Below are 16,464 nucleotides of genomic sequence, written 5' to 3' on the forward strand. Positions count from 1 at the left end.
CCAATGCCCAAGAGGACTTTTGAGGAAAGACAGGCTTTGAGAGATGCTCAAAAGTGTTTTTACTGTACTGAAGAGGGGCATATGTCATTCAATTGTCCCAAAAGAACGTCCAAAAAGGACCCTGACAATAAAGGAGAGCCCAAGCCAAAGAAACCAAAGCCTTCTGCAAGCTTAGTTCCTGATCTTGTGGGGGAGCAGCTAGGTGATGAAGCTACAGAGTTGTGCAAGGCATGGGGCAAAGTGAGAGATCAGAATGCTTTGATCTTCTTTGACACAGGTGCTAGAGCCAACTTCATTTCACCAGATTTGGCTGGCCGATTGGGGATTCGCGCAGAGGAGATGGAGCTGTTACATGAGGCTAATATGGCTTGTCCAGGGTATGCAGAACCCGTTACTCCTATCATTGGGAAGCTTCGGCTTCATTTGCAGGGTTATGTGGACAGCGAGGAGTTCTTCATTATGCCTTTGGATGGCTATGATGTTTTGTTGGGGATGCCATGGTGCCACAGGGTACATGCGGTGGTGGATACTTACAATAGGAAAATTACTCTGACTCATAGAGGGAAAGAGCATGTATTGGATGTAAAACTCAAAGGGGAATCTGTTCCTATTGTATCCGCTTCGGGGATTTCATCAGTAATGAAAAAGCATCTTTCCGCGTACTTGATTTATGTAAAGGATTCACAGGATGATGAGTCTAAGTCTAATTTGTCTATGTTAGATAAGGACAGGACTGATTTCTTATGTGGGTTTCAAGACTGTTTTTCCGAGTCATTGCCAGGAGAATTACCTCCTGAGAGGCTAGAAGATCATGCCATAGATCTGATTCCTGGTAGTACTCCACCGAATAGACCGCCGTACCGTGTTAGTGCAGCCCAACAGGAAGAGATTATGAGTCAGGTGCAGGAGCTTCTAAATAAGGGGTTGATTCAGCCTAGCTCATCACCCTTTTGCTCACCTGTGCTCTTAGTGCAGAAGAAGGATGGTTCTTGGCGCATGTGTATTGATTACAGGGCGCTGAACAAGAATACCATCAAGAATCGATTCCCCATACCGAGGATCGATGACATCTTGGACCGCTTTACAGGGCTCCACAGTTTTTAGTCGTATTGACTTGAAAAGTGGGTATCATCAGATACGCATTAGACCCGAGGATGTGCATAAGACAGCATTCCGAACCACGTTTGGGTTGTATGAGTTCTTGGTTATGCCCTTTGGTTTGACAAATGCGCCTGCCACATTTAACAGAATGATGGACAGGATTTTCAGACCTCATAGACAGTTTGTGGGCACATTCTTTGATGATATGATTGTGCATTCACAAACTGAGGAAGAGCATAGATGGCATTTGGCCATTGTGTTTGCAGAACTCAGAAACCATAGGTTGGTGGTTAATGGCAAGAAGAGTGAGTTCTTTTTGCAGGAGATACATTTCTTGGGGCATATTGTGTCTGGTCATGGAGTCCGTATGGATCCAGCCAAGGTAGAAGCAATACTTAATTGGCCAGCTTTGAGGACCGTGCATGATGTACGCAGTTTTCTAGGATTGTGTTCCTATTACAGGCGGTACATACGGCACTTTGCTGAAATTGCTTCGCCTCTTCATGCTTTGACGAAGAAAGCAACTCCGTTTAGATGGGTTGATCGGGAAATTACAGCATTCAAAAAGCTCAAAGAAAAGCTTACTTCGGACCCAGTATTGGTGTTACCGGACCTCCGAAAGGCTTTTGTTGTCCAGTGTGATGCATGTGGAAGTAGCATTGGTGCAGTTCTCATGCAAGAGGGACATGTCATAGCCTATGAGAGTAGAGTTTTGCAAGATGCTGAGAAGCATTTACAGGTGTATGAGAAAGAGATGTTGGCTGTAATTCACGCTCTTTCTACATGGAAACACTACTTGCTTGGGGCTGATTTCACTGTACAGACAGATCATCAGACCTTGCGTTATTTCCTCACGCAGACTAAGCTTTCAGAGAAGCATATGCGATGGGCAAACTTTTTGTCAATGTTTCACTTCCAGATTGTGCATGTGGAAGGCAAAAAGAATGTAGTGGCAGATGCTTTGTCACGCAAGCCACAGGTCTCTGCAGTTTCACTTGCTTATCATCATGAGCTTGATGAAATGAAAGAGCAGTATGCCCATGATGAGGACTTTGAACGGTTGTATGATCAGATGTCTGAGGGTCAGCGGCATGAGCACTATACTCTCAAAGATGGGTTTTTATTGATGCATGGCAGACTGTGTGTTACCAGGCCATTGCGACTCAAGGTTATGATTGAAAGTCATGCTCCACCGTATGCAGGTTATAGAGGTATTGACGCCACGGTCAAAGCAGTGGAGACTTTCTTTTATTGGCCAACCTTGAGAAGAGATGTTGATGCCTTTGTGAGGCAATGCATCGTATGTCAGAAGGTAAAGTTTGAGCGTCAGAAGACACCAGGGTTGTTACAGCCTTTACCTATTCCGGATAGACCTTGGGAGAGCATTGCCATGGATTTTGTATTTGATCTTCCATAGACACAAACGGGAACATGTCCTTTGACGAAAGGACATGACCTTAGACGAAAGGGTACAACTTTTAGGCTAAGGGATGTGTCTAGTCGATGTAGAGGCACAACCATTCATTAACGGATACAACCATTCGTCGAAGAGATGTGGCTATTTGATGAAGAGGTACATCCTTTGACGAAGAGTTGCAACCAGTCGAGGGTAGGGGTTCCCTTTGGCTGGTTACTCTTTGCATCTGCAAACAGTAATCAGCAATGAAGAGAGAATCTGTAGTCGCAACCAGTCGAGGGTAGGGGGTTCCCTTTGGCTGGTTACTCTTTGCATCTGCAACAGTAATCAGCAATGAAGAGAGAATCTGATACATAAACACGTCACAATCGTGACATTCCCTCCCATTTAAAATAAAACCCAGGGGTAGTTGTTGAGACTCTGGAAGAAGGGAAATGATTGAATTGCTTCTGCATCCAAAGCTCTAGCTACTAGATCCCACGTCATGGCATTATTGTTGACCATAACAATCTTGCATATACCAAACTGAATATTAACTGCATCTGCAACTTGTCTCATCGTTACCAAAAGCATGAGAATCATATCTGTAACTTGAGTAGAACTTTTGTTAACATCATTGGTAACTTCGAGCTTTGTCCAAGAAAAGACTGAATCTTCATTTGCCTTAGAGAAACCATAAGCAAACTGTCTTGAATCTCCAATATCAAGGATTGTGTCACCAAACTTTGTATTTGGTTAGTGACCATCATTTGGAAATCTGAAAGGGATTCCATTGGCTTGTCTGGAACACGGATGTCTTCAAGGGTTGTCGTAGATGAAGAAGAGGTATTGTTTAAAGGCTTTTCCATCTGCAAAGATAGTGCATCGAGACTAGGACAAGTATTGTCCAAAGAGTCATGTGCAGTGACTGAAGTCATACTGCAAGAGTTTATATGAGAATTATCCTTTGTACCATTCAAGGTAGGAACTGGAGCCTTCAGACTTGAAGAACCTTCATTCACCATTGCAACTAGTTGCATGGGTTATTGTGTAAAAGACAAAGACTTCATTCTGCAGGGGCGGTGACAAGGCTTTTGTTTTTGCCTGGACCACAGCCAAAGAAGAAGTGTGCATTTGGGATGCCACACATGAACCAAAACCTCTTGAATCTTGAGCTTTATCAGCGGGTATTAAGGCTTCCACAGTAGGAGGAGCATGGCAAGGCTCGCAAGGGGGAACTTGTCCAGCGTTGCGGCATTCACGACCGAGTACTCGACTAGGGTCGGAAATATGTGCCACTATGTGAGCCCACTTCGAAGAGATTGATGACTCTTCAAGGAGAGATCTTCTGAAAGCTTCATATTGCTGCTTTGGCTTCTGCTGATAGTGATTCAAAGATGGATCTTTCTCATAACTGTTGTAATGCTGAGAATGTTTGCGATGAGCATGCAGAGGCTCGAACGAAGGTATTTCATGTTTGGTGGTCTCTACAGAACTGTGCTGAGGACAAGAAACTTGTTGTGGGTGTTGTACGCCGAGAAGTTGCTTGCCGGGAGCTTGAGGAGGCTTTGGCTCACCATGGATCAAGTGTGACGAAATGGTAGCCAGAGAAGGCTTCAAGAGTAGTTGAAATGCCTTCATTTTGATTGCGCTAGTAAGAACCATTCAATGGAACATGTGCTACCACGAGCATATGCACCAAAGAAACCTTGGAAATAGACAAGGTAGCCGGAGAAGTGTGAAAGGTAAGCCATTGCCGGAGACAAGAGGGGCGTACATGAAGAGGGCGGCATCCTGACAGCCGCGCGGGGGGGGGGGGGGGGGGGTTCCGAGTCGCCCGCGGTGGCTGTTCACACCAACAAATCCCAAACGGACGTCCAGCAGGTTACGCACGCGTGTTGGGTTTGTTTGGGTTTTTATTTTTTTTTAAAGATCCACGTGGCAATGCACGTATTAATGTTGTGTATTGTTTTTTTTTTTTGAAGGTTGACGCTTCGCCGACTGGAAGGATGCGCCGCTTCGAAGGTTGGATCACGTCGCCGACTGGAGGGTGCGCCTCTGCGAACAGTGTGCCACCAGCAGTCGCTGCATGTATTAAGGAGGCTCACAACCGGCAGCCACTCTCAGCAAACAAGAGCGCACGTTGGCAGCAACCAAGGCGAAGAGAGGGGGGGCTCCATATTCAGCAGCGAAAGGGGCAGTTCCTGCCATGTTGCAAATGCCGAACACCACCGGTCAGCAGGGAGGGAGGGTATTCCGGAAATACAGCAGGGGGTCCCTCTCTGCTATACACACAATACGTGTGTATGGGTGCGAGACCTTGTGTGCTTGTTTACATTACTACGAGCAAGGATTCACGCCAAGTCCACCATCGCTCTGCTTCTTCCATACAACACCGAGAGGAGAGGAGAGGTGGATGAGGGAGTACCGCGGAGAGGGTGAGGGCGTCACAACCCACGGGTAGGAAAAAAATTTGCTCTGATACCACTGTGAGGATTATGTTGTTAATCCTGCATATTGTGTACTAATTACTACTTAAGTAATTAACTTAGAACAAGAACCTTCAGGAGAACACTTAAGAGAAGATTGAATTGACTTGTTCTTATTAAACTGAGTACAATAGGTCTCTTATATAGGAGATGAAGAGACACATTTGAAGAGGCATGTTCTTTGACGAAAGGACATGACCTTAGACGAAAGGGTACAACTTTTAGGCTAAGGGATGTGTCTAGTCGATGTAGAGGCACAACCATTCATTAAGGGATACAACCATTCGTCGAAGAGATGTGGCTATTCGATGAAGAGGTACATCCTTTGACGAAGAGTCGCAACCAGTCGAGGGTAGGGGTTCCCTTTGGCTGGTTACTCTTTGCATCTGCAACAGTAATCAGCAATGAAGAGAGAATCTGTAGTCGCAACCAGTCGAGGGTAGGGGTTCCCTTTGGCTGGTTACTCTTTGCATCTGCAACAGTAATCAGCAATGAAGAGAGAATCTGATACATAAACACGTCACAATCGTGACATTCACACCTACGGAAGCTTGCTCAAAAGACCTTCATTGCAAGAAGGGAATTGCAGGAAATCAAATAAAGTGAGACCTTGGATCACGTGGAATTGTGGTTGATTCCTGCAACTTTAGGTTCTGATACCAACTGCATGCCCCTCATGGCCGAACTTGCAAACCACACCTGCAAGCGGTGGGCAGATCTAGTCAAAGAATACCCTCGGCCCACAAAACTCATAGTCGTGGCTAAACCATAGATTTGTTACTCGGAACCACCTTTGAGCGCATGGAGGAGATCAAATATTCGAACCTCGGCGAACGGCTTCAGATCTTTAGAGCACTTTACAGTGAGATCACCACGATGTCCATCCCACGATGCTGCTGGCAATCCATTAACCCACCTCCAGACTAGATGGAGGTCCTAGGCCTCACACAGGACGTCTTTCAACTGAATATATTCCACTAGATTCAATTATATAGTGCTCTGTCCCTTCATACATTTCTCCTAATCCCCAGTTACACCCTTAGGGAAATAACGGTGTTGAGCAGGTAAGATTTGGAGAGAGGTAGAGAAGGCAAGGTATTGTGAAGAGCATGCCTACTGGGTTCGTATCTGAGCACCAATTTCTTTAAACTGTGTGTATATATATAATTGAGACAGAGAATCTAAATTTGTGATTTTTAGCTTGTGTATTTGGTGTATTGTGGTGAGACACAGTCAAATTGGCTCACAGTAATGTTAAAATTCCAACTTTGAAGAAGTGATTGTCGTATTGAAAATAGGTCCTGAATGCATTCCTAGCATTAGCAGAGTCAAATGTCTGCACCAATTTCTTTAAACTGTGTGTATATATATATTTGAGACACAGAATCTAAATGTGTGATTTTTAGCTTGTGTATTTGGTGTATTGTGGTGAGACACAGTCAAATTGGCTCACAGTAATGTTGAAATTCCAACTTTGAAGAAGTGATTGTCTTATTGAAAATAGGTCCTGAATGCATTCCTAGCATTAGCAGAGTCAAATGTCTTGGGACCCTACATGCAAAAAGCTGTGGAAGAGATTTCCAAGGCATGCTTGGCACTGGAAAATAAAGATGCGGCTCCTCCTAGTGCAGGTATGCTCTTTTTTTATGATGTAAGCTTCATGCTTGTGACTCTTGTTAGGTTGGTAATGGTTTATTTGTTCAACAATAAAATTGGTGATCACTATGGTTTTTTGTTTTAAATTAGCCATCATGAATATTTGTGTGTTTTTTCTTATTACTCTCTTCCACAATTCATGATGGTTAGGTCCAGATTGTCCTCAATTATTCATTGTCCATCCACACAACACCCATGCAAATGGAAGTTGATTTTCACCATCTGTAGAACCATAGAGATGCTGAGGGGGCTGGAAAGCTTGGTTGCAGACTGCAGTCACATTGGTGCAAGAGAAACCGCAATCTCAAAAGCACAGCTTAAATGTGTAAAGATTAATGTCCCTAAATTAGTTCTCTATCCTGTCTAACATTGCTCTACAACAATGCACTCCCCCTTGATAGCCCCACTAACCATAGTAGGCATAAGGCTTCTGGTCGAAACCTATGTATGCTTGTGAATGAATTGAAATTTGAAGTGCTTTTGGTTGTGAGGAAAGGCATCGATTTCCTTGTCACTTGGGTTAGTTTGAGTGGAGACGTCCTCCTACATGCTCATTTGAGATTTGGACAATAAGGAAATTGAAGACTACAAAATAGATAAAGAATTTAAGTGAAGTACTTTATGTATAGGTTGTTTGTAAGTGAAGTAATTTTGGGGGAGTTTTTTCTAATGAAGTACAAACCTTATTCAAGGATACTTCTAGTGAAGTCTTGACTTTGTTAGAGGATGCATTTCTAGTGGAGTATGCACTTTAGTATAGAGTAAAGGGACTCTTACGAGCATGTCTCTAGATAAAAGAATTTCATGTTGAAAATGTCCCTCATCTTGGCGTTTGAAATTCTGCAAAGGGATACATGATAATGGCTATTTCAGAGTGATGGAGGGCCAAGTCACCTTGAACAAGCTTTAAAAAAGAAAATTCCAAATATAGGGCTAAGGTTTGGATGCTGGTCACTGGGTGCTTTGTAAAATTGAAGACTACAAAATAGATAAATTACATGGCAATTATGGTGTGTAGGAGAATGAGTGCAGTAATCGTGAAGTAATATTAGCGTTCATACTGTGTGTGTTTCTACAATTAGGTAACAAGGGTGTATAGCCAATGACAAATGATTTCATCGTGGCGTTGGCATAACATGTTATTCACCTTTTTTGGCCTTCAAAAATCATTTATAAACTCCATGAACTTGTTTCCTAAGGGGCTGTAGAAAAATGGGTAAGGTCTTTCAATGTCAAGATGTCTTATGTGTTATGCTTTCGTCAAAAGTGTATTGCCAATTTCATCATGTGGACATTCTCTTTTGACTAATAGTAGGTTCTTTTCTTTGAAAAAAGTACGTATTGTCAAGATGCTAGGCGAGTAAGTATGTATTCTGGCATTCCAATATCTTTTTGCATTGCCTTTGAAGGTCAAGGTATCAAGCTATGGAAAACATGCTGTTAGATTAAGGTTTTGAAAGTCAGTATTTTATTGTTTAGAGCATGCTATGCATGCCATATGCCAACAGCATCCTGTTCTGTGACAGTGCAAGTGCTTTGTGTTCTGAAAGTACAAGTTACACAGCACTTCATACTGAGGCTTTGCTCCTTCATCCAAGCTACAACCTTGAAGATAGGAAGTGAAGAAGACTGGATACCAGTTTCTACTATTGAACGTGGTCGCTCACAATTTGCAATTTCGGCGCTTCCTCTGCGTTTTCAAGATATGTTGATGTCGACAATGGATCAGATCAAAGAGTAAAAACCCACGTTTGTTGATGATTTTTGTTAAGTTTTATTTTGTAGCACATCACAAATGATGTTTTTAGAAGTTTCACCTCTGAACATGCTAGAAATGTTTTTGAACGTCAATCATCAGAATGCTCGAAAGGCTCAAGTTGGAGACCTCTGAGGTTCATGATTTGAGCACCCAAGTTCACCAGATGCAAGATTCTGTCAAATCAACGATCTTCGGTTGTTTTTTTTCTTTAAGGGGTGGGTGTGCCATCGAGTATTTATTTTCAGTCCTTCACCTTCATGTTTCCTCTAGAAATTAAGAGTGAAAGGAGATTGGGATGGCTCAATTATTCAGAGTTGTGCAGATGTTATCAGGGTTTTGTTTCATGTGTATCTTTAAAGTTTTCTTCTTATGGAATATTGTGTGCAGAAATATTGGATAAGGTTGCCTTAAACCTTTCACAACACTCCCAGGCTTTAGAGAGTGAAACGCTTGATAATGTGGATGCTACAATGGATGACCATTTTACTGGCCTTCAAGCAGGTGTTGAAGTTGCAAATCCTCATCAGAAGCTGCTGATGGTCTTAAGCAATGTTGGTTATTGCAAAACATCACTCCTTCCTGATTTGTTGCAGAAGTACCAACATATTTGGTTTCCGCTTGGGTAATCTTTTATCCCTCAAACATACCCGGATGTGTTCTTTTTCTTGCACAGTTTAACATCATGTTCTTGGCTTTCAAATATTATGGGGAATATTTATAAACACCAACTTCACCAAATGTAAGTGGATGAAACAGTTATGGCTTGTATTCTTCTCTAGAGATTTCTCAGCCCGTCTGGCCCAGTGGTGACATGTGGTGCAAAATTGTAGTTTTCCTTCATCATAAAGAATGGCCTATAAATACTGTGGTCTTGTCTGCAAACAAAAAGTAACCCAACCTAATACAAATGACATCACGCATACTTGTAATGGTCTGGGAACAATTGTGATACAGCCAAATTATTGCGAACAGTGAAAAGAAGTAGTCCTTATGTCAGATGAACATACACTATGTAGCAAAGTCTTAATGGCTTTTACAAATTCAACTTGGTCAAGCTTTAGGCTACCATAGCCCATTGAGTGCAATTGTTACATGTTTTGTATTGACAGGGTTTTCCTTGTGAAGGATGTGGTGCATATATTGTGAGTCTAGAGGGCTTAACCAATGCTTGATGTGGCCAATGTGAGGTAGAAAGGCCCAAGGGAATGCCCAAAAGCATTAGTTGAAGGATTTAAGCTGTAAAAGGGTACACGTTAGAGAAGTAAATGGCCACATGGAAAAAGTTGGGCAAGGGAATGTGACCTAGCATGTGAGAAGCCACAAGTTGAGGAAATTCAAATCGGGCTCATAGGAAAGAGTCATGTATAAAGAATGGACACCGTCCCTTGATAATTTAGGGGCTCCCTTGATTAAGCTAATTTGTTGTTGATCTCTTGTTGATGGAAATCTGGCTGGAAAATAAGACAGCAGTCCCTTGATAATTTAGGGGCTCCCTTGATTAAGCTAATTTGTTGTTGATCTCTTGTTGGCTGAAATCAGGGTTTGTGTATAGAACATATACTTGTACGGATTGTACGGTACGTTCTGTACACATACGGGTATTGCATATGCCTTTTTATTTAAAAAATCCCTTAATCCTGATTCCAAAATAGTTCATGGGCACTTGTTTTTCTTGGAATCTGTACCTGTTGTTCCGTGCGTGCTGCCCATGCTGCTTTCCTCTAGCTTGTAGGCATGTGTAGTGCGGGGTCTATATTAACACCTGAGGTTAACAGTATGGAACTGCAATGGCACCCTGTGGTTGAATCCACGAGGTTTTAGCAAGATCCTCACAGGCAGGGATGTCATTTTCTATACAGAGACTCATTAGAGCCGTGAGAGGGGGTATGAGTGGGAGTCAGCTTTCCGAGGTGAAACCAGCACATCAGGAGTATGTGGCTTAGGAGGGGTAGTTGTCCCTTTTAGATCCGATCTGTGATAGATTCTCAGCATCGTCCGGAAGGACGAGGATGCACAATATCTTTGGGTGTGGCTACAGCTTAGCTGTGAGAGATAGAGTCATCGTCATTGCTGTGTTTTGCACTGAGCCACTCCCCTTATGCAGCACAGCATGGCGTATCACCTTAATTTACATTATATGGGGATATTATGGAGTTCTCGCAACTACAAAAAACTCCTCCTGCTCGGAGACTTCAATGCCGGGATGGGGAGTCAGCAGGTCCCACTACTCGATCTGGACGATCCTATCAGACTGCAGGAGCTGGGCATCACTGGCACGCGGCTGCAGAGATCGTCACAGGACCATGAGGAGATCACGGTGTATTGGAGACATTTCTTAGAGCTGGGACCTGCACATGGTCTTGTTATCTATAAAGGTATGTCCCTATGGTCCTCCTCCGACGCCCTCACCTCCTTTCCTCACTCAGGAGGTACCAACACCATGGACTGGATCTCCAGATTTGGCACACCTTCTCCCCAACTTCTCCATCCCGATGCCTACCTCTCTTTCACTCTTACCTGCACGCCAGCTATCTCTCCGCCACCACCCCCTATCTCACATTACGCCCAGGTCCATTTTGATCACGAGCTTGACCCTGTTTACTAAAACACCACATCTAGCACCAACTCTCGGATGTGGAACCTACTGTCCCCCCTACCGGCCTTTGTTTAGTAAGACAACACATCTACCGCCAGCACTAGGATGTGGAACCTACTGTCCCCCTACCTGCCTTGACGTCATACTCCACACATCCACTACCACTTCTTTCATCAGCACACGGTGGCTGTTCCATGCCCCATAGCTGTTGGCATGATGATGAATGCCAAGCCACATGCTCCTGTCTTAAGCATGAGGTATGGATTGCAAATCACAAAGCGCCAAGCGCAACGGATTTCTCAATGCCTCGCCCAACGCAAGAAACGGGAGTTCTACGCTCGGAAAGAGGTTAAGTTGTACCGACTCTTCGTAGGGCCGAATTGCAAAGAGGCCTCGAGGAAACTCCGAGAACATCGCCCCTCCACACCTATCACCTGTTCGGACACATGGCACGCTATCATATCCCCCATCAACCACCTTTACCCCCACCACCAAATCCCCGCCCCACCACCTCCACCTTCTTCACAAAGAGCTTTGTGCTGAAGGCCATTTGTAGACTACGCAATGGGCGAGCCCACGATCACGAGGGACTCATTGCCGAGTACATCTCACATGTTGATGATACCTTGGTGCCCCTACTTGCCTACGTGTTCAATAGAGCATTTAGTGAAGGATTTCCACCCTCTTGGTCTGCTAACACCATCACCCCAATCCTCAAAGCTGGAGATCCACGTGATCCTAATAACTACAGGATGATCATGATTGGCCACACATTGGCCAAACTCTATGGATCGGTGCTAGAGGCAGAGCTCAGTTCATTTGTAGAGAGACATGGATGCAGAGCCTCGGGAGGACGACAGGCAGGCTTTCGGAAGAGCTACTCTACCTTCCGTGCCATCATCAAGGAGGGTAGAGCACGACATCAAAGGATTTGTTGGTGCTTTATGGATTTTCACAAAGCTTCTCATACTGTCATAGTTAGTTGTCATGGTACGAAAATACGATAGCGTACGGGAATTTTTGGTACGATATGATATCGTATGATAAAATATGGTTTTTTTAAAACATTTACAAACTATGGAGCTTCAAGCTTGAATGTGAGGGAAGGTTGAGGGGGGAGGAGGAGTCCACAGTGCTTGAGGAACCAGAACATGGAGATGTGTCTCTCCCGGTTGGATCTCCCAATTGTTTCCAAAAAAGAGCCTGCATGGGTAATGCGATACCAAAGGTCTCCTAGTGTAGTGTTTATGACTAAGGGATTGTCTTTGCACAGTTACGGGCATTGCATCTAGGGTAATAGGTTTAGGGACTCCTCTGTAGATCAAAATGGCCCTATCTAAATCTTCTCCCTTGTACATAACTTGAGGATCTGATTGTCTAGCCTACCTATACCAGGGATCTCCAAGTGATGTAGCAAGATTCTCTCGTCCAACCAATCAAATGTACACTACCAATCTACTTGGCCAGATTTTATAGGTCTATCAGCAACCCCATATGGAATACTGAGTGGACACGAAAATTGCGAAGTATTAGGGGCATTTGGGATCTTTGTTGAGTAGGATTTCTTTTTTTATTTTTGAGCATTTGGAATTTTTTTCTCAAGGTGGGAAGAAAAGAAAGGGGTGGGGGGGATTAATTTTTTTTAAAAAAAAACCCGTACTGTACGAAACCGTACGATATCGTACGGAACCATACCGTATGAACCGTACGGTACAAATAGGTTCGTACCGGTACGAGAAACAACCATGGATACTGTACCCCAAGCCCCCCTCCTACATCGTCTCTACAGAAGATAGGAGTCCCATCTGACATGGTTTGGAGCATCATCGCCCTCTATGAGTCCGTCACTAGATGAGTGAGAGCCGCAAGATGTACATTGCAGGAGATTTCCAACACTATTGGGGTGAAACAGGGCTGCCCTCTATCCCCCATGCTTTTTGGCCTCTACATTGATGACATCTCGAGCTTCATTGATGGATTAGGTGGGGCTGGTCCCACATTGGTAGGCATATTGATCCCCCCTACTACTTTATGCAGATGACATCGTCTTCCTTTCAGATTCAGCCGAGGGGCTTCAGAGACAGTTGGATGCCTTAGAGGACTTTTGCACTCAGTAGGACCTCTTTGTTAACCTTGGTAAAAGCAAGGTAATGGTCTTCAATACCTCCCGTCCCTTCACATATGTCGGTGATGAGTATACTATGAGATCCGTGGGAGGTTTCATTGGCTGTTCGGTGAGGGATTTGGTCCACTCTCCAGGATCATCGACTTCTCAGACCAGTGTTGCCTAGGGCTCTTCCTGCTTGAGCTCTGTAGACAGAGGGACATTTTCTCGAGAGAGCTTTGGCCCCAGCCAACCTGACCTCTCCCTTGCCAGCCACCCTACCATCCATCGCCAACTTCTTCTAGACCCAAGAGGTGGAGGACACCCATACAGTGGATCCCATGGACCCACCTCGGGTTGCTCGGGACCCACCTCTGCATTCTAGCGTGCCTGATGCCCCCACCCTTGTGGACATCGGCCACGATCCCCTCATGAGCTCTAGATCCAGGACATGCTCCACTGCTATCGAGCTACCTTTCCACGTGACGTAGATGAGGGAGACCTCTTGGTCGTACTCATTAGCCCCATGCTTGATATTTTGGAGAGTGGTATTACCAACTATTGGGGGCTGATATTGTGGTATTCCGTGATGAGATTCTGTGGATGGTTTTTTATCACCCGCAGTGAGATAGCTTTGTTTTGTTTCTATTTTATTTTCCATTCCACAATGAGAATTGTATCACTTTGGTCTCATAGGCCCATTGGGTCTTTAGTAGACACTTAATATATCTTTCTCTCTTTCCTTTCTTTCGGCTCCACAGCGACAGAATAGTGAGGCAATAGCCCAAGAAGAAGGATACAGGACAAACATCTATCACTGACTTTTTTGGCCCTTACCAACGAGCCTTGGCTGACTCTCAATCGACATGAGATCTGTCGAGAGAGATTGACCATGATAGCGGACAAGGCTAGGTGTCCCCACCGAGTGGGCACCCCACGCACTCGGGGATTCCTTGGAGAGATAGCAAATGTCCTCTAGAGTCAGAGAGCCAGACGACCGAGTGGGCACCCCACGCACTCGGGGATTCCTTGGAGAGAGAGCAAATGTCCTCTAGAGTCTAGAGAGCCAGACGACCCTGGGTCCCGGAGGCCAAGGCCTGCTACTCAATAGCTCCAGTTCCGGGACTTGCTTGAGCAATAGAGGGAGGCCCTTCGATTGGTTCCTAAGGAGGATGACCCATTTTGAGTTTGGATATGTGAAGCTCTTTTGCTGCCCACTATATTGGACTTCAGGGCCTATGTAGTACGTTTGGCCGTTTATTTTTCTTTCGGCAGCTAGTTTTTCTTTTTTCAGGCTGTCTTGACATCACATTTACTCATGAATCACTTGTATCTTCTCTTAGGTCTCATATACCATTCGAGTCTTTCGTAGACGTTAATAGCATCTCTCTCTCTCTCTCTCTCTCTCTCTCTCTCTCTCTCTCTACGCCCCCGTATCCCCACCCGCCCTCTCTCTGCGCGCCTTCTCTCTCTCTCTCTCTCTCCCTCTCTTCGCTGCTGCTGGTGCCGCCCCCCTTTTTCGCTTCTCTCTGCACCCCCGTATCCCCACCCGCCCTCTCTCTCTGCGCGCCTTCTCTCTCTCTCTCTCTCTCTCAAATTCTCATTAAAGAAGTAATATCACAGATTAATGAAGAGAACGAGCAGCAATGGATTGCAAAAGAAATTAGGGTGGGTGGTTTGTCAGAGGGTTGGGAACAGGTGGAGGTATTCGAGGACGAGGAGATTGCGAATGATACTTATGTCCCGGAATGCGAGATTCTACAAAGAAAGCTGTGCAGAGCTATCCCTTTCATCGACATTGGAGATCCCTCGGTGGCAATCAAAGGAAAACATGTGGTTTTGAGGTACGCAGATATGAAAGAAAAAATTAAAGTCATGAAGCAAACAAGGTCACTTAAGGGAACGAAGGTGTGGATGGCGGATGAACTCACAGCCACACAACTAAAAAAGAGGAAAGAAGAACTCAATAAAGTATACGAAGCAAGGAAACAAGGAAAATGGGCAGTCTAGGGTAGAGGTAGAGCTGTTATTGCAGATTTCAGGACAACCAAACATGGTAGTAATGAAGAGTAGCTGCTAGAGAAATCCTTCATGTTATCTAGGATTCCCCTACGGTCATGTAGGGAATTTGAACTATTTTTAGTTTTATCTCTATTTTCATTTTGTTGCCCCCGAAGTGGAATGTAATCACATGGATGTATCTGATTAGTCCTATAGGTCAGATGTGGCCTCTAAAGGACGTTAATATAGTTTTCCTTTCTTTTCTTTTCTTTCTTCTCTCTCTCTCTCTCTCTCTCTCTCTCTCTCTCTCTCTCTCTCTCCCCCCCCCCTCTCTCTTCCTTTATGCATCACTATATTATCTCTTAATTTTTTCTTTCAATTTCAATTTGTCTCCTGAATTCCTCCAATTTTCTCCATTTTTATATTCCCCTATTTTTTCATTATCATCCAATTCCAATCAAATTCCCCTAGTTTTTCCCAAAATTCTTCCCCTACACCCCCCTCCCCAAAATTCCTTGAATTTTCCCAATCCCCCAATTTTTCCCAATATTATCCAATTACCCCCAATTTTCTCTAATCTCTCAGGGACTTATGCCTATGCCAAGGGTCATGTGGAGTGGCATCTGATGGTAGGGGACTTACGTCTACACCAAAGGCCAGTAGGTTGGATATGGGGGATTTTCGTTGCATACTTGCATGTCTCGAACTGTTTTCATGTGGAATGTTTAATGCCTGCAAGATCTTTGTGTCTAGTTTACGGACGGGGGACGCCTCCCATGAACCGTGTGCGTGAATCTGTAGACAGGTGGTAGGTGTGACTCTAAACTATTTGTTTATACTTGTTAAAGTTATAGTTCACTTTTCCATTTTGTAGGTCGGGTCATTAAAGTACGGCTTGACAACTTATAAGTGAGTTTGCGCATGATAAGGCAACACCACACATCTTACCTGTGACTAGAGCTACATGACTTCTTTATCTTTGTTCTTGCCTCGTCATGGATGAAATGCTTGAAGCTTTGGTAACTTTATGCACTGGCAAATCGTTGGTCTTTTCAAACTGCAACCACTATTAATTTGTGTGAGTGATGGATGATGTGCTAAAGCAAATGGTTGTGTGTGAAATGGAAGCACTGCCATGTATTATGCTTATTAGAAGTCTTGGGCCTGCTTTTATATTTTGCAGCCTTGAGTTTTATTAAGGATAATTAAAAAAATATGGAGGCATTAATTTCCAGGTGTTTGTCTGCTCAGGAAAGGGAGGGCCTTTGAAAACACTGGCTCCAATATGACAGATAAATTAACAGAGGCTTTTTCTGGATCAGAGGAAAGCATTTTAGGGCAATACACGCGTACCAAGGTTGG

The 16,464-nt window shown here is 44.2% G+C and overlaps 1 protein-coding gene across 1 annotated transcript in view; it reads left to right on the top strand.

Moving 5' to 3' along the window:
- LOC147616852 (exocyst complex component SEC5C-like) overlaps positions 1-16,464 on the top strand; it is a 147,860-nt gene that overhangs the window by 98,704 nt on the left and 32,692 nt on the right. Inside the window, exons 12-16 of the mRNA XM_086776492.1 lie at positions 6,491-6,617; positions 8,169-8,379; positions 8,501-8,616; positions 8,789-9,023; positions 16,354-16,459. Of these exons, the coding sequence (XP_086632618.1) occupies positions 6,491-6,617; positions 8,169-8,379; positions 8,501-8,616; positions 8,789-9,023; positions 16,354-16,459 (795 nt within the window). The remainder of the gene's footprint in view (positions 1-6,490; positions 6,618-8,168; positions 8,380-8,500; positions 8,617-8,788; positions 9,024-16,353; positions 16,460-16,464) is intronic.

Source organism: Cibotium barometz, chromosome 37 (genome assembly GCF_041138505.1).
Source record: "Cibotium barometz isolate CiBa-2024 chromosome 37, ASM4113850v1, whole genome shotgun sequence".
Lineage (NCBI taxonomy): Eukaryota > Viridiplantae > Streptophyta > Polypodiopsida > Cyatheales > Cibotiaceae > Cibotium > Cibotium barometz.